Source organism: Neomonachus schauinslandi, chromosome 9 (genome assembly GCF_002201575.2).
Source record: "Neomonachus schauinslandi chromosome 9, ASM220157v2, whole genome shotgun sequence".
NCBI classification, from domain to species: Eukaryota; Metazoa; Chordata; class Mammalia; order Carnivora; family Phocidae; genus Neomonachus; species Neomonachus schauinslandi.
Window position 1 is genome coordinate 137,501,824 of NC_058411.1, and position 16,828 is coordinate 137,518,651.

At 61.3% G+C, this 16,828-nt stretch overlaps 2 protein-coding genes across 3 annotated transcripts in view; one reads left to right on the forward strand and one right to left on the reverse strand.

Moving 5' to 3' along the window:
* FANCI (FA complementation group I) overlaps positions 1-626 on the forward strand; it is a 75,541-nt gene extending 74,915 nt beyond the window's left edge. For both annotated transcript variants that reach the window (XM_021680664.2, XM_044918337.1), the window contains one exon: positions 102-626. In XM_021680664.2, coding sequence (XP_021536339.2) covers positions 102-182 — 81 coding nt within the window. In that variant the 3' untranslated portion in view covers positions 183-626. The remainder of the gene's footprint in view (positions 1-101) is intronic.
* Positions 17-16,828, reverse strand: part of POLG (DNA polymerase gamma, catalytic subunit) — a 17,469-nt gene continuing 657 nt past the window's right edge. The window contains exons 2-23 of the mRNA XM_044918338.1: positions 15,423-16,205; positions 12,512-12,707; positions 11,537-11,701; positions 11,282-11,428; positions 11,056-11,135; positions 10,071-10,253; positions 9,836-9,990; positions 9,542-9,668; positions 8,379-8,615; positions 7,404-7,521; positions 7,153-7,245; positions 6,720-6,827; positions 5,698-5,858; positions 5,004-5,057; positions 4,783-4,900; positions 4,167-4,302; positions 3,812-4,058; positions 2,550-2,672; positions 2,251-2,419; positions 1,914-2,122; positions 970-1,130; positions 17-533 (exon numbers count right to left, since the gene is read on the reverse strand). Coding sequence (XP_044774273.1) covers positions 475-533; positions 970-1,130; positions 1,914-2,122; positions 2,251-2,419; positions 2,550-2,672; positions 3,812-4,058; positions 4,167-4,302; positions 4,783-4,900; positions 5,004-5,057; positions 5,698-5,858; positions 6,720-6,827; positions 7,153-7,245; positions 7,404-7,521; positions 8,379-8,615; positions 9,542-9,668; positions 9,836-9,990; positions 10,071-10,253; positions 11,056-11,135; positions 11,282-11,428; positions 11,537-11,701; positions 12,512-12,707; positions 15,423-16,045 — 3,669 coding nt within the window. The 5' untranslated portion in view covers positions 16,046-16,205 and the 3' untranslated portion in view covers positions 17-474. The remainder of the gene's footprint in view (positions 534-969; positions 1,131-1,913; positions 2,123-2,250; positions 2,420-2,549; positions 2,673-3,811; positions 4,059-4,166; positions 4,303-4,782; positions 4,901-5,003; positions 5,058-5,697; positions 5,859-6,719; positions 6,828-7,152; positions 7,246-7,403; positions 7,522-8,378; positions 8,616-9,541; positions 9,669-9,835; positions 9,991-10,070; positions 10,254-11,055; positions 11,136-11,281; positions 11,429-11,536; positions 11,702-12,511; positions 12,708-15,422; positions 16,206-16,828) is intronic.

The window sequence follows — 16,828 nt, forward strand, 5'->3', positions numbered from 1 at the left end:
CTACCACAGGCTTTGATGAGAAGATAAAGGATTTTTGTTTTTATTTCCACTGCCTCTGAGCAGGCTTATCACATTGGAGCATTACTTCTCTCCCCCGCTAGGGCACTGCATCAGAGCACGAGGGACAGAACAAAGAACCAGCCAAGAAGAAAAGGAAAAAAGAACTGAAATGCCTGAGTTAATGTGAACTTTGGGGCTTCTGCTTTCTTTTGACCCGACAAGCAGCAGTGCCCCCTTGTCCTAGTGCCTGCACCGCTGTTGGCAGCTTGGCTCTGAACCCGCTGAACTCCACTGCACCTTCCCTCGGAGGCCGTCGTTCTTGGCAGGTCCTGCTACTGAAGAGGGCTGGCCTCCCGCAAGCCCTTTTGCAAAAAGCACAGCTGCGAGCCTGAGTGTGGGAGCCTGCGCCGCCCCGACCGAGCTCCACGGGAGCAAATCCGGGGCCTGCAGGCAGAGCTACGGTCCAGGCTGGCTTCACGGTTCCAAGGAGCCTTTGGTGAGTTCAATTATCTGGTAAATATCCAGCGCTTCACCTGAAAGAGCGTGCAGAGTGGTTAGCGGTGCCCAGGAGCCAGCAAGGAGCAGGGAGGAAGGCAGGGCAACTGCCAGGGAGGGGGAGGTGCTGTTTGGGAGGGTCTGCTGTCTTTCTGTATAAAGTAAGTTTGTCTCAGCTTTTTTCTTTTTAAATGTATCTTTCTGTTTTACTTGTTTGGTATTCAAAGCACAGTTGTTTGTACCTAAGAATGCACTTTGACCTTATACAAGAATTCTTCTTAAAATAAATACTCTCTCTTCAACCACACCAGAAATAGGAGTTCTGGTGTCTTCCTTCCTGTACTGTGAACATCTCGTTCACTGTGGGCCCGGGGCACACTAGCCACTGGAACCAGCCCGCAGCAGCTGTCGCAACCTCTTGTGGTCCGAGACTACTTTCGAGTCCACCTTACAATCTACACGTAATGAACTCACCCTGGGGAATCCCGTATCTCCTTTCCATCCCAGTTGGGTTGGAAGGGGTTTTACAATCCATGGTCACTTCCTTCCTGAGGCACTGGTCAATATCGACTGTGCTGAAAAAGGCGACTGACTGGGGCAGGTCATTCAGACCCAGCTTGTAGGCAAACATGCACCTGCAAGAGAGACCCGATCTCCTCTCAGGCCCGGCCCCTCCCCCCGACAGACCGCCATGCAGTTAGGGGTTCGAAACACACCTTTCCCCCACAAAGTTCAGCCTGCTTTATTGGTGTAAAAAAAAAAAAAAAAAGCCCTTCCTGAGCCACTCAATATTCAAATACACGAGGCCTCTGTCAGCTCAGTCAGGCATGACCCCCTGGGGAAGTTAGAGAGGGCTGTGGAGACAGTGTTAAGTACCGGGTACGTGATCTACCCCTTAGGACAGAGCTGCTTCCCAGCTAGTTCCGAATGGCAGACGGACATGGAGCTATAATTACTGAATTCAACCATGTAAACTAGGAATCTTACAAGAAAATATAGCTCAACATAGAAAATATTTTTAAGCCATGTCTGAGTTTCAGCCTACCGCCGGAAAACATTGTGAACGAGGAATTACAAACTTTTGGCGCTGAAGGAAAAACATCTTAATTTTGCAGGAACTGAGAAAAGCTTTCTGTCGTTTGATTTTCCAAACAAAGGTGTGTGTCTAGAGGAGCCCACGATGGCAGCTGCTCTTGGAACACCTCCCTGACCTCACTACCTCCATGATCTGGTCTGGCTTTATAGTCTTTTCAAACCCCAAAAATCTCATTTAAAAGTTGAGGCCAATCTTTTTAGGACAGTTTTTTGTTCCAACTAGAGAGAAAAACGGAAACCTTCATCGCTAGGGAGAGGCCAGTGCACAGAGCGTGCTCGGCCTGGGGAAAGCCCGCAGCGGGGCGGCCCCGGGCCCCGCGTACCTGGTCAGGAGGTTGGTGATCTGCAGGGCCAGGGCTGCGCGGTAGCGGTCATCCTCCCGCACCAGGTAGCGGACCTCATCGTGGATGCTGATGCAGAAGCGCCCGTCAATGGCAAATTCCTCAAAAAGCCACTTCATGGCCACGAGCATGAGGTGTAAATAGTCCACGGCAGAACTCTGCACCACCCAGTTCACCCGGCTGGTCATGAACTGGGGGAACAGGGGCCGCAGGTCAGAGGGGTTCTGCCACAGCCCGGCTCACCATGGTGGGGAGGTGGCACGGGAGCCTCACCCCTCCCTGTGACCCCTCTCCCCGGGCTCCAAGGACAGCGAACTACCTCCCCCCGGACAGCCGAGGGCTCCAGGGCCCGGCTGATGCGGCAGCCCAGCACTGGGGTACGCGGGGTGTCAGACATGGCAATGCTCTCCAGCTTATTGAACATTTCGGACTCCGTGCCCCCCATCCACGCTCGTTCGGCAACCACCTCCCACTTCTTCCAGCGTGACCTGGGCACCAAGACAGAAAAGGGGCGGGGGGCAAGCTTTGCCTTTCAGCGTCTCAGAGCTACAAACGGCATCCCAGCTCTCCTGGGGCCAGCCCGGACCCTCCCTCCATCCGTAATACACAGGTTCTTACTTCCTCGAAGCTTCTCTCTGGATCTTGCGCAGATCCTGCAGGGAAACCCAGCCATCTTTAGTCCTGTCCACGGGGAGGTCCAACTCCCTCACGAGCCACTCGCCCTCATCCGACAGCCGATACCTGGGGGCAGTGTCGCCACCATCATTCCCGTGGGAGTGCCTGTGCGCCTAGTGCCGGGCTCCAGCGTCCCCGGGTACCGGGGCTCACGCCTACCCGCACGGGCTCTACCTCAGAGGGGGAGACAGGCTGAGGGGGGGTAAGTGACGTGCCAGGAAGAGGTGAAGCCAGACGGGAACCCAGGCTCCTGTGGGCTGCGCCGTGATAGCCCAGTGAGGGACCAAGTCCAACACAGAAGCCAGCACTGTTACCCAGTGTCCTCGTGCCACAGACACGGAACTGCCTGGTGACCCCCCGGCGCCATGTTTTACTTCAGGAGGCACAAGGGCTCCGACCCCAGAAGGGAGGGACAGGAGGCAATGGGATACTCCGTGAAAGGAAAAGGGCACTTGGAGAAGACGACGTAGAGCCAGGCCAGGCTGACCACCTCAGGTCCCCCCGCCCTCCAACACCAGGCCCGAGCTGCCCCGGGGCTTCCCCTCCCCCCGTGCCCTCGGGCCAGACCCCCATGGGACGCCTTCAAAGGTCTCAGCTAAGGCCCGAACTCCTGTGTCATCACCGCTCTGCTCCCCGCCCACCCCAGCACACAGCTGCACCCCTGCACCATCACTTGCTTACCCTTCAGCCTCCCCCCGGGGGGCCCGCTGGCTACATGTGGCCCCGGCAGAGTGCACCTATGGGAGGTGGAAACGCCCCTCTCCTCCCTCACCCTTGCTTCAGGAGCCCTCCCGGGAGCCTGCCAAGACCCTGAGCGCACACAAGGTGGGACCGCCGCCGGAGACAAGCTGCAGCCGCCAGGGCTCCGCAGCCTGCCACCCCTGCCCGCTTCCCACACTCGCTCCCGGGGGGCGTGGGAGCTCACACCCCGCACCGCTGTTCGTTTTGCACCGCAGCTGCGAACGTGCTACCGCTTGGTAGCAACACAAAAATCCAGCCTTAACTCTGACGAAAACCGTTCGAGGTTATTCAATACGCAAACGTCACAACCCCAGAGCCAACCATCCTGCAGCCAGGCCAGAAGCTGGGAGAAGGGCCGAGAGAGGGCTCAGGTAACGGGGAAAGGGAAACGGGATGAGGGCGGGAAAGGGGAGCAGAGCAGGCCTAAGGCCCTGGGGGTGAGTGGATGCAGGAGGGCCCCTCACCGGCGAAGACCCTTGGTGACGGCGTACATCTGCTGGGCCTTCTCGGCTGCCTCCTGCCGGCTGAGCCGGTGGTTGAACTGCATTAGCAGGCGCTCAGCAAAGGGCTGCCCCGCCCCGTAGATGCGGCCGTAGTTGAAGATCTTGGCGTGCTCCCGGCTGATGCCCACGGTCGCGGCGGTCTTACTGTGTAGGTCGGTGCCCCTGCTCTTCCTGCCCTGCAGTGTCATCCAACCAAAGGCCGTGCAGCCTGGGGGGGGGGGGTTGCGGAGGGAGGCAGGTGTGAGAAAGGCGGCTCGGAAACGTCCTGCCAGCAACGCGGCCGCCTCGGCTCTGGCCCGGCCTGGCTCCCGCTCACCGTGCATGCCGGCGAAGTGGGCGTCTCCGAGCACAGCGGCAATCCACAGCTCCTGTGAGTCCACGTCGGCGCCCACGAGCACGTAGCCAGGCGGGGCCTGCACCATGGCCTTCAACTCACTGCCCACTCGGTCAGGCTGCAGAAGACGGAGGTCAGGCCCTACCCAGACACCCCAGTGAGACTCCTCCCACCCCAGTCGTGCAGCCAGGCTTGGCTGAGGACGCTGGGCCTTTCCTGAGGGGCTGCTTTCAGGAAATGCCAAGAGCTGCCCCAAACTCCACTCCCACGTGTGGCCGGGACGGCCGCCTAGCAGTGGGGGGTGACAGGTCAGGAACCCCTCCCTCCACGCCCGGCCTGACCCCCGGGGCCCCATCTCCACTCCACAACTGCACACATCACGCCTCGTCAGCGTCTGGCTACGAGGAGGGGCTCGGGTCAAGTTTGCGGAAGGAACCGAAGAGCTGCGGAGCTAGATCCGAACCGGAGTCCTGCCCGCCCCAGACCTTACGCTCCTTTCCACGCTCCTCACTGAGCGCCCTCTGTGCCCCGGTGCGCCCCGGTTTCTGAGAGACGCAGGAGAGGAAGAGCAGGGACCCGCGGTGCAGAGGGCACGTACCCGGGCGTTGCTGGCGGTCAGCCACGTGGGCTCCACAGCCCGGCGGGTGATGGTGCCGGCGGTCACCACCTGAGGCAAGATGGCCCCGTAGCGGCCTTCGTCGTCGTAGTTGGGGTGCCTGGCAGGGTGGGGGAGAGCAGGAGTCTCGGCAGCTTGCTGTGCTCCTAGGTCCTCCGCCCCCCTCAGTTCTCCTGTCCCCACAACCACTTGGCAGGCCGTACCTGGTCACAGCACGGGGCAGAGCCGACCTGGGCAGCCACACCACCATCTGGGAGCTGTGCGGACGGAGGGGCTGAGGCTTAGGACAGCCCCGAGAAGCAGAATCCACCCCCACGCCCAGCTTTGGGGGCTACTGCGCCTCGTCCCGGCCCCGCCTCACCCTCTTCCCACTGACTTCATTCAGGGTGGGCCGTAACATGGCCAAGGCCTGGGGCCCTAGCATCTACCAGCCAGGAGCATACGAACGCCAGTGGAGAACCGGCCAGGCCTCCCACATAGCTTCTGCCCTAACCCAGAGTGTCTGGGAGGAGTCCGGCCTCGGCCACACTTGGGGCGGACCTCAGCAGCCAGGGCAGTGGGGTGGCCCCCCGCCATCGTCAGTCTCGGGTCCCGGGCCAGCTGCCCTCCACGCTCCTCGGCCACATCCAAGGCTCCAGCAGCTCCGCCCTCCAGGCCCTACCACGCCCCTTTCTACAGAACCCCGGAAGCTGAGGCTAGGAAGAAAAGGGACTTGCCCGCAGTCACACGGCTCGAGAACCATGAGCAGCCGAGCCCGAGACTGCAGCTGCCCCTCCAGGGCAGCATGGGGCGGGGTGTTGGGGCCCCTGGGTGGGAGGTGGGAGAAGGGGGTCTCAGGGCTGCCGTAACCTGGCCAGGGCACAGACGACATGTCCGCGCCCTCCCACGGTGGCCCACCTGATTCGCTTATGGGCATTCCTCCAGAAAGAAATCATCTTGTTGATTTCCAAGGCACGGGGCCCACTGGCGCCTCCCGGGCCGGCCTGCAGGGTGCCATCCTCCATCTTGGGCAAGAAGTCCTTGGCGAAGGGGCTGCCCACATTGTAGTTGCCACCATCCTGAAAGGGCAAAGGAAGTAGCGGCTGGAAGCTGGCGGCAGACCCCTGACGAGGGAACCCATCGAGCCCTGTGCACCTCAGCTCTGCCCACCACGGAGCCCAGAAGCTCGAGCAGAGCAGTCCGGGGCAGACCCGAGGGCAGCCCGCACGCGCGCACAGGCGCACGGGGACGCAAACACGCCCGGCTACCTCCGCAAGGCAGCCGTCCCTCCTGGTCTGTGGGGTGCGTTCCAAGATCCCCAGCAGATGCCTCAGACCGCAGAGTGCTGACCCACACAAGCTCGGTTTTCCTACGCGTATGTGTTTATGATAAAACAAATTACGCACAGCGGGTGGTGGGAAATACCTAATAAAACTGAAGTGTAACAATAAACTGCAATAAAAGTTCCGCGAAAGTGGCTTCTGTCTCTCAAAACATCTCATGTACGGTCTCCGCCCTTCCTGTGCTGACGTGATGCTAAGACGCCTTGGTGAGGGGATGAAGTGAGGTGGGCGACAAGCACGGTGCCAAAGCCCCAGGCGACTGGTGACCTCCCGAGGACACGTCAGCAGGAAGATCATCGGCTCCTGAACTGAGGTGGACCCGGGTAACCGACTGCCATCGGTCAGAACCCATCACGTAACACACATGGTGACAGACACCTGACAGGCCCCGTCATTTAATCGCACCACCACGCCCCTCGCCACCAAACTTTCAGGGGGCAAAGCCTCGGAGATGGGGAACTGTCTGGAACCACGCCCTGCCCCACCACGGGCGTGTCATTCCTGCGCAAGGGCGCTTCTGGGCTGAGTCACTCTGGGGACCCGGGGCCCCGGCCACCGTGAGGGCAGCGCGGGACAGGCGTGAACCAGGACACACACCTTGTGAGGCAGCTTGAAGAACCAGCAGCCGGGGACATCCACGTCGTTGTAAGGTCCGTTGCCATGGTGATAGGCTGGCTGGCTGGCTTTGGGGTCACCAGCGGCAGTCTGTGGGGGCCACACACCTAGATGAGGCCCTGCTCCAGCACCTGCATTCGGCGAGGGCCACGGGGTAGGGCATGGGAAAAGGGCCTGAGGCAGCCAACGGCGAGCTGAGAAACGGCACCCTCCTTGGCCTCCAACAAACGCAGGGCCACCCAAGGGCAAGGCAGCGTCTCCCCACCCCCCGTCCCTGGGACCCTGGGAACTGTCTGGCGGGGGGAGAGCTACTTGGGCACAAGAGCAGAGCCCTGCCACCCAGCGCCCGCCGAGCGCCCGCCGAGCGCCCGCCGAGCGCCCGCCCAGCCAACCCGAGAGCAGAAGCCCCGCTCACCAGAGCCGGGGGCTGACCGGGGACTGCCGCTCCGCAGCGCTCCGCCCTGGCCTCCGCCTCCGCCTCGGCCTCCAGGCAGCCCAGTTCTTCCACCTGGATGGGCCCACGTGCCCAGGAAGTGAAGCAGGGGGGCCAGCCCGGGGCGAGCCACCCAGTGCCCCCTGCCGCCCCCTCCCCACCCCCGGCCCGGGGCGCCGCCCGTCCTTGGGAGGGAGCAGGACTCCAGAGCCCAGGTTCGGGGCCGCCCTCACCGTTTGCCACATGGCGCCGCCGTCAGTGAGCAGGAACTCCTCCGCCAGGCCTGCGGGCTGCTCCGGCTGCTGCTTCCCCTGTTCCAGACAGTGCCTCCTGTGCAGGGACTCGATGGCTCTGGGCAGAGAACAGCAGGAGCAGCCTGGTCACCGGGGGCCCGCTCCGCTCCAGGTGGCCCGCCGGGCCTCCCGCAAGTCCCTTTGCTTAGGCCTCGGCACCCACTCGGAGGCAAAGGCCACAGCGCTCCCCGGGGTTTTCAGACAGGGAGTGACAAATGGCAAGCAGAGCACAACACGCCGGTGGCAGGCGAGGGTGCGAGGGCTGGTCTGACCCAAACCTGAGCTCCTCGCCAGCTCGCAGCTGCCACCTCCCCTGCGAAAGCTTTGGGAGCGGAGGGGCCGCCCCCGCTGGACCCCGCCCCCCCCCCTTGTCCCAAGGGCCCCACAGGTGACTCGGGCTGTCCTACAGAGCCGGGCCTCCCAACCTGGGCCACGTCAGGTGCCATGGCTTGTCCCCAACACCCGCCTGTCCAGAGCTCGGGGTTTAGGATCTCAGACAACTCAAAGCACTGCCCTAGGCCTTTACTTTGCCAACTGCCCAATGTGGATAACCACTCTCTCCGCGAACACACGAGGGAGCGCTGCGAAAGGTTTCGGATCTCAGAGTAGGACCAGCGCCCAATAAGCTCCACACAAAGGAACACGGCCCATCCCCCCTGCTGCTTCCAACAGCCCCCGCCCCACACGCTCCCGAGAAGGGAGGCGAGCCATCGGCCCCAGGGGCAGGGCCTCAGGCCTCCAAGCCCCCGCGGGGCTCGTACCCCATAAGGGAAGGGCAGCCGTGGAAGAAAGGACTCACACCCAGACACTCAGACCCCGGCTCATCCCACTGGCCGGAGCCGGGCCTGGGTTCTCCGCACCAAGCGGAGGGGGTCCCTAGACCCCACCCTTTCCTCCCCTGAGCCTGAGCCTGACCTGTAGGGGCAGGCCACCCCAGCCGAGGCCGGGGCGGTTTCCGCGGGCGCCTGGGCCAGGTTGTCCTGCCGCCCGGGCACCAGGTAGCCCCAGCCATGCCGCTCTGAGTAGTGCAGAGGGAAGCCATCCCAGGTCATCGCCATGAGTTTTGGAGTGACCCGCATCTGCAGGCTGAGGAGGCTGGGGCCCGGGGTCCATGCAGGGTCATCTAGCCGGGGGCAGAGCTTCCGGTACCACCTACGCCCCGCCAGAGGAGAGCAGTGTTACCGTGGTGGGGGGAGGACAGCATGTGACAGCAAGCCAGGCTCCCTCTCCTGTGACCTCACCCCCCCCCCCCCCCCCTTCAAAGCCCCGAGGCTTTCTGGTGACCTCAGCCTATAGTCACAGTCTCCTCCCTCTGGGGGTACACCCATGACCCCCATGAAGTCCCCTAGAATAATTCAAGTATCTGAAAAAGAAGATCCTAGGCCAGGCCCACCGGACTAGTCAGAAGCCAGGGCCCACAGGCATGGCGCAGCACTGGGCTCCTTCCCAAGCCCCATTCCGTACAGGTAACTGGCCAGAGGAGACGGCCGATCTGCCCCACCGCAGCTCCAGGGACACACCAGGGCCTTCACAGCCCCATCTCTCACATGCTGTTCACCACGGCCAACCCGAAGGTGAGGCAAGTAAAGCACCCAACTTAAGGAGACCACCCTCTCAGGGTCCTGGAAGTGCCAAATCCGCACCCTGCTATTCACCCTGGCTGCCCCTATTTTCTCATCTCTGCCAGTCCGTGAGGCTCGAATTAAAAATCCCCTCCTCAAGGAAGCCCTCCCTCATTTCTCCAGGCAGAGTTAGGTATTGCCTCAACCCTGCTCACTCTTCCTTCTCATCATGAATATAAAGACCAGCTGCACGGGGTGGTTTTCATGCCTAGCTCCTAGGAAAGAAACTGTTCCTATCTGTGCCCCAAGCGGCCGCGGTGGGCCCAGCATACAGCGGGCGCTCAGTGCACTTGTACTGAATGAGACCAGTGAGCCAGGGGTCAAGTGAGCAAATGACTGGAAGAGAGAACGAACGGCAGCAGGTCAGTAAGGGCCGCCCCCACACTACCCGGTGCTGGGGCCCAGGACAAGGGAGGACAAGGGTAGACTCTGGATATATGAGGGGCTGGGGCTCACCCAGGGTGTCCAGGAAGGTGCTGAGGCCGTTTGGGCAGGACCTCTGCGGTCCCCTTCAGGTGCTCCAAGCAGGCGCGAGCCATGCCATCTCGCTGAACCTCCTCCTCCTCACTGGGGGGGCCAGGGTCTGCACAGGGTGGGGCAGAACCATCAGGACCAGAAGGGTCTCTCCGGAAGACCTGCCCACAGCCTACTCATCTCTGGAAGGCCGGAGCGACCCCTTCCAACGGCCCCCTGGGTCCCAGGACCTTCCCAGGGACCATCCCTGCCCCACCTCCCGCCCATGTTCCCCACCTTCCTGATCCTCGGGATCCCCAGGGGCCCCAGCCCCCTCGATGGGCAACTTGCTGGCTGCAGGTGGTTCCTTCCTCTTCACCTTCTTTGCCTTCTTCTGCTTAAACTCTTGCAGGTCCCACTCCAGGTCCCAGAGCCAGGGGTCTTCCTTGTACCTACAGAGCCGGGCCACCGGGGCGGGTAAGGCCACGCCTGCCCGTACTCACCGGGACCCTACCCCCCAAGGCCTGCCTGCCTCTGTCCGGAGCACAGCAGACAGGCGTCGTTGGCCAGCTCCATCAGCGACTTCTTCATCTCCCGCTGGAGCTCCGCGTACGTGCTCTGCGCCTCCGCCACGTACCGCTCCCAGTTGTGGTTGACGGGCAGGTAGGAGACCCCCATCTCCAGCATGCCAGCCAGAGTCACCGGGTGGGGGCACCTGGGGGGAGAGGGGGGCAAACACCGGGACGGTCAAAAATGGCCACAGAAGGCAAGGCCTGGGCCCAAACCCTGAGCCGGTCTGGCGAGCCTCAACCCAACCACACAGGTGGCGGAGCTCGGGCATCGGACCAGGGGCTCGGGCCCTTCGGAGCCATGAGATGCTGGGTAAGGCGCTTCGCCTCTCTAAGCCTCAGTTCCTTTATCTACCAAGTGGCTACAGTACCATCCCGTCCTCAGGGGGAACGTGGCAGTTATAGGTAAAAGCAAAAACAGGTGTCATCTCCTGAGTCACGACTAAGTGCCAGGCACTATGCTAGATCGCAGACAAACCTCACAACTGGGGTGCTCAAGTGTTCTTTGTGTATGCTTCAGACAAAAACACTGAGGCTCAGAGAAACCAAGTGACCTGCCCAACAGCAAATGAGTTAGGTAGGACAGTCAACGCGAACCAGGTCTAGGTGATGCTTGTGACTGGCCACACCGTAAGAGTAACTCCCTAGCAAACAGGACCAAGACGGATGTGAAGCCCTGGGCTCAGGATCTGGGTACAGAGAGGGTGCTGAATCACCCAGGACCACGCACATGAGACTCCAGCACAGCCCTCCCTCCCCTCCAGGGCCTCCGTAGAAACCCAGAGTCCAGGACCCAGGTGCCACCACTCCACTCAATGGCTCCAATCTTTCAACCCAGAAAGGCTAAGGTCCGCAGGCTGAGAAAGAGCCGGCACCACCTTTTGACAGAGGACCCAGGTACCAGGACCCTGCGGATCCCCTGGGGTTCCCATCGGGGCTCCCCCTCACCTCTCCAAGAAAAGCGGTAGCTGCTGCTGGAAGACCTCATAGGTGGCCCACACGTCCTGGGCACAGTACTGCATCAGGTCCTGGCACAGGTGACAGGAAGGCGCTGGGTGGGCAGCCATCCCACTGCCATCGCCGGGCCTCGGGGTCAGGTCGGGCAGCTATGCTCCCTGGGGTCAGCTAGGGGCTGCCACGGCCCAGCCCCCAGAGCCCCTCTCCAGCACTGTACCTGGAAGTTCTCACGGATGTCCTTCATGCTACCCTTGACAAACAGTTCTCGAGGCTCCTTCTCTAAGGGAGGCCCCCCCACATAGAGGCCGTGCACGTCTGCCAGATTATTGACACTGCTGATGTCCAGCCAGTCCCAGGATGAGATCTGGGGGCCACAGCAAGGGATCCAGATCAGCTCGGCCTCGGGACAGGCAGGCTGGTTAAGGCAGTCCCAAGCGCCCCACTCCTCCAGCCTCCTGCAGTGAGCTCTCACCACTGGGCCATTGGCTTTGTGTGGGGACTTCTGGCCTCGCTGCGTGGGGTGCCGGGCCTTGCGCTTGCCCTGCTTGGCTGCCATCCACAGACTGCGCTGGAAGCCGCTGAGCCCTGAGATGGCCATGTGCATACTCATGGTGTCCAGGAAGCGCATGCGGGAGCCCTGAGGAGGAGAGAAGCTGGAGCTGAGGCCACTCGGCACTGCTTTAGTGGTGTCACCCCACCAGCCCCACCTCAGCCTCCTCTCATCACACGGCCATCCAACACTAAAGACTCAGGCTTGCTCACGCTTAGCCCTCCGGCCGTGACAGGCTCACCCTCCCACATCCTAGCCACCCTCCAAGGGACAGGCCCGGCTCAATCCCAACACACAAGTCCTTCCCAGCATCCAGCAACAGCTCCGAGGGCTGCCTTGGGAACAGAGGGGCCAAATCAAGGCCTTCTGAGCTCCCGGGCTCGGCCTCCACCCCAGCCCTGCCGCTCAAGCTCTGTAGCCCTGTTTAGGTCAACAAGGCTGCCCTCCTCTGGCCTGCCTTGCTGCTGGGGTGGTTATGAGGATGCACTGTTCAAACCTCCCCAGCAATCCTGCCACGTGGCTTCTGCTAGCTCCCCCTTTTTGCAAATAAGGACCTGAGGCTCAGGGACGTGAAGGTGCTCACGCTGCTTGTCTCTGGCTGAGGCAGGATGTGAGCCCAGGCTGTGCGGCTCAAAGCCTCCACAGACCCACGCTAAGCTCTAAAACTGCACACGGAGAGAAGGGGTAGGAGTACTCCCTGACAACTCAGGTCCTGTACCAGGCAAGTCCTGGGGAACGAAGAGCTGGGCACAGGGACCAGGGGCAGGGCAGGACCGGTCAACAGGGGGCCCCCGCAGCTGCTACAAAGACGAGGGCGACGGTGACCGGGAAAAGCAATGCCTTCCCTAGCCCCCGGGATCAGCTCTTAGGCCACCCCACTGGCCCCAGGAACCTTACCTGGATCAGGTACTGCTCCCTGATATGGGCTCGATCAAAGCAAACGTTGTGCCCCACCACCAACTGCTCCCGCCAACTGCGCCGGGTGGGGCCGCCGGCAGCGGCAGGGACCTCCAGAGGAATGAGGTCAGCCGGCGACAGCTGGCTGGTCCAAGAGTAACGCTCTTCCACCAGCCGCCGGCTGCACCAAGAATACCTGAGGGAGGCGAGAGGCAGCCGGGCTCGGCACAGAGGCGGCACACTTCCGCTCCGCAACACCCACCGCACGCCTACCGCCGCGAGCCGGCTCCCGCGCTAGCAGCTGGAACCGAGCAAGACCTGGGGGTGCTCCCGACCCTCACAGAGCCGGAGAGCGGGTGGGCCCCGTGTGAGGGAGAGCACAAAAGCGCCTTTACTTTTCCCTTCCACAGGTAAAAGTGGGAGCTAAACGCCACGGCGCTGGGTGTCCTACCCGGGCACCCGGCCGGGACCCCGCCAAGGTGTCTGCTGGGTCCAGCGTTCAGTCTGGGCTGTTTACGGGCACTGTCTACCCCTCGGGTCTATAAGCACCAAACAGCAGGTGGTCAAAACGCTAGTAAGGGAGACAGACAATTACAACCGAATCCAAAGTGGCAAGTTTTTTTTTTCTGGTTAAAAGTGGCAAAAAAAAAAAAGAAAAGAAAAAGACAAATGCTGCACATGTACAGGATGAATCATCGAACGGCTGGAAAGATTCTGAAGGACAAAGAGCACATCACGCACCTTGGAACAGGTGCTGGGCCTCTCTGAGCCGCCCCGGGAGAGCCGAGGGCAAGTGCGGGCCTGGAGAGGCCTGGAGGGGCCTGGAGGGGCCGGCCACCCACGGGCTGGGGCAGGCTGGGAGGGCAGAGGAAGAGCGCTGCCTGCAGGCGCCTAACCCCGACTCCGGAAAAAGGCTGAAGGGTGCTCAAGATCCATGAGGATGAGTGTGGGGAAACGGCCACTGAGGAAAAGTCCACAGTGAACCGCAGATGACGCCAAAGGGTAAGAGCCACTCAGCATCAGGGGGAGTGACGAGGCCGCATGTGGCCGCCGCAGCTGGGCAGGAGCTTCTGGGCAACCCTGCGGGGCGGGGGGGGGGGGGGGGCATTTGCCTCCAGAGTTTCAACAAACACAACAGTGGTTTCCACAGGGGAGGGGGCTCCCGGCAGAAAACAGTTCCTCGTTTGAAACCTGCTAACGTCTAACTCACACTCCAAATGATGGCGACACACTCGGGGGCTCAGGCTGCAACCGCCTCCCCCTCCAGAGCCCTTACAAACAACACCGAAGAAGAGGCTGGAAAATGTCAAATGTTTGAGGCTATGGTGACGGCAGGAACTGCAGGTGCAATAAAAAGGCCAGACTGGTGTCAAGATCCAGGTCTGTAGCTGCACAGAACCGTCTTACTACACGTTTGTGATAAACAAGCCAACATGCAAACACGCTTGGTACGTTCAAGAAGGTTCAGGCCAATGCCATTAACTCTCTACACCTGTGTGTGATGTCCCCCCCCCTAGTGTGACGACCACAGTCCTCAGCCACAGCCTTTGGGAAGCTGCTCCGTGGGATGTCTAAGCTGCACCCCCCGCCCCCCCACCCCTGCTCCGAAATTTCAGGCTGGCCTGGAACGTGAGGTTACACAGCCACAGGACTGCTCGGAGGGCCCCATCCGGTACCCCCACCCCCCACCCCGGTCAGGCTCCCGGGGGAGCCCAGGCCTCGGCAGGGACTCCTGAGCAGTGCTGCCAGGACCAGTGGCAGGAACGGAATGAGGATGAGAGGATGGGGAGGACAGGGAGAGGGAGGAGGAGGAGGGAGAAAAGGGGACTTGAGGTAAAATGGCCAAAAATGACTGAGAGATCAAAAAGCAAGTCTTTCTTGTCACTCGCTTCCTAATTTCCCTTCGGCCACCACAGCCTGCTGTCTCTTCTCAATGGGGGGCGGGACTCCCTCTATTCGGACCATCCAGTCACATAGTAAGCACTGAGGTTCTCAACTGGAACTAAATCAATGCAGAATCTGGTTGTGCTCTTGTCAGCCATTAATGCCTACCTTATCTATTTAGCCATGTTTTCACCATTTTCAACTGCATATTTAACATTTCGCAGCTTTCTTTACAAAGATGTAGCTTCCAATAGGAATAAAGAAACTGCTAACTTTTGTGCTGGCCATGCCTGAAAGCATTAGGGTTGTAAATAGTATTTTAATCCTGGAATGAAGAATAAAAAAGGGGAGAAACAGGACTGCCATCATTGTTTGAAAAAGAAACGTGGGTAGCACTTAGAAAGTTACTTAAAAAGGAGAGAGAGAGATTTGGATATACCTTTTGGGGACCAAAATGCCTGTTTGGGAGGCTGGGGGCAGGAAGCAATGTCTCTCAACCTGCTACCTCAGGGTGGGAGTGTGTGTGGCGACGTGGCAGGGATATTGGGTCTGGCATTTAAGGGAGTGGCTGGGGACGCTAAATGCCTTGTACCATCTGGGACAGTCCCGCAAAAGGGAGATTTCTCCTGCCCACGATAACCAATAGTGTCCCCAAATAGAAACACTGTTCAAATGTCTTGGACTAACTTCTCAGGAAGCTATTAGGGGAGGGGGAAAGGCACCGAATCAAGGTGGCCTCAAGTGGTCTCCCCTAGGATCCCCAGTACAAGCTACTGTTGTTCTCCACATAGCCCCTATCACCACCTGCCATTTGCTTGGGTGTTTGTTTACTGCCTGGATCTTCCCACCACAAAGTAAGCTCTGTGAAAGCTGGGGTCAAGCCTACTTTAGTTCACCACGGAATCCGCAGTCCCTAGAAAAGCACCCGCAAGGCACGTAGTGGGAGCTCAGTAAATGCTCACTGACCCGAAATATTAAGCTGGGCTCCCCACCTGTGCTAAGTCCCCCGAGCCCGGCCCCTACTTACCAGGCCGAGGGGGATATGGCCACCGCCAATGTGGGGCAAGTTCCCTCTGCCAAGCAGACCTCCACGTCGAACACCAGGGCCCGCTCCTCGGGGATGGCCACGGGTACGGCCTCCCCCGCGGGGCCGTACCGGGTCCAGCCCTCCGCCCAGGCCCAGCTCGGGGGCCGGGGGGGCAGCTGGGCCTGCAATAACGAGTTGGCCGCCTCCAGGTAGGGCAGGCTCTGCTTCTGGGCCAGGAGGCGGAAGTGCTGGTCCAGGCTGCCCCCGTAGAGGGGCGGCAGGCGCAGCTCCACGTCCGGCAAGGGCGTGGTCGGCTGCCCCCAGAGCCCGTGCTCCTGCAGGTGCTCGACGCTGCGGCGCACCGCGGCCTCGCCGGGCGTTTCCGCGCCGCGCCCGAAGATTTGCTCGTGAAGCCCTCTCGAGAGCATCTGGATGTGCAACGGGTTGTACCGCTGCTGCCCGCCCTCCGAGGATGGCACTTGCGGCGGCGGCGGCGGCGGCTGCCCGTCGCTGGGGACGGGGGCGGGGCCGGAGCTGGAGACCCAGCGCCCCGGAGCTGGAACTGGCCCTGGCCCGACGGTGGTGGTGGCGCCGGCCACCCTCTTCCAGAGCAGGCGGCTCATGGTTGGTGCAGGGAGCCCCCCGCTGGGAGTCAGGACACCTGGCTTTGGGCTCCAGCTTGGCTGCTTTTACTGGCCGAAAGACGTGGAGGGAGACACGTCCTGTCTCTGCTTTCCAGTCAGTGAAATGGGTCTGACCATGCCTGCCTTCCACCCACAAATCCTGAAGGAGACAGACGATATCAAGCGTTATTTCTTAGATGTGCGTTACGTGTTCCGTGACGAGCCGTCACTCCTCGAGCACTTACTGCGTCCCAGGCAGCGTGCCAGGAGCTTTTAGGGACATTTTCTCAGTGAAGCCCCAAACCACCACTGGAATTGCCAATACCCCTCCTGAGGACACTGAGGTTCAAGCAGGTGCATCAGTGAACTTGGGGGAAGAGGAGGCAGTGGTTAAGAGCGACGGTCCCGGAGGAGGACGCGGCGGGTTTGAATCCCGGCTCTGGCGGTTAGGAGATGCGTGACCTTGGGCGAGCTCTCTAAGGCCCCAATCGCCTGCTCCGTAAAATGGGGTTACGGATTCTGTCACACGGGACCGCTGTTCGGGTGACTCAGGGCGAACAAGTCGCGAGACCCGACCCTCGGCAAACGCTCGCCAAATGGTGGCTGCCAGCACCGCGACCGGCGCGGCCCGAGGGCCTAGCGCCGCCAGGTGCCAGCCCCCGGATTCGAACCCGCAGGGAGGGCCGCCGGCCCCCGGGGCCCCCACCCACGCGCGGGCCGTGGCCCCGCCGGCCCAGGGCGCCCTGCAGGAGGCGGCGGCCCCCTCGCGCCCGGCCGCCCGCC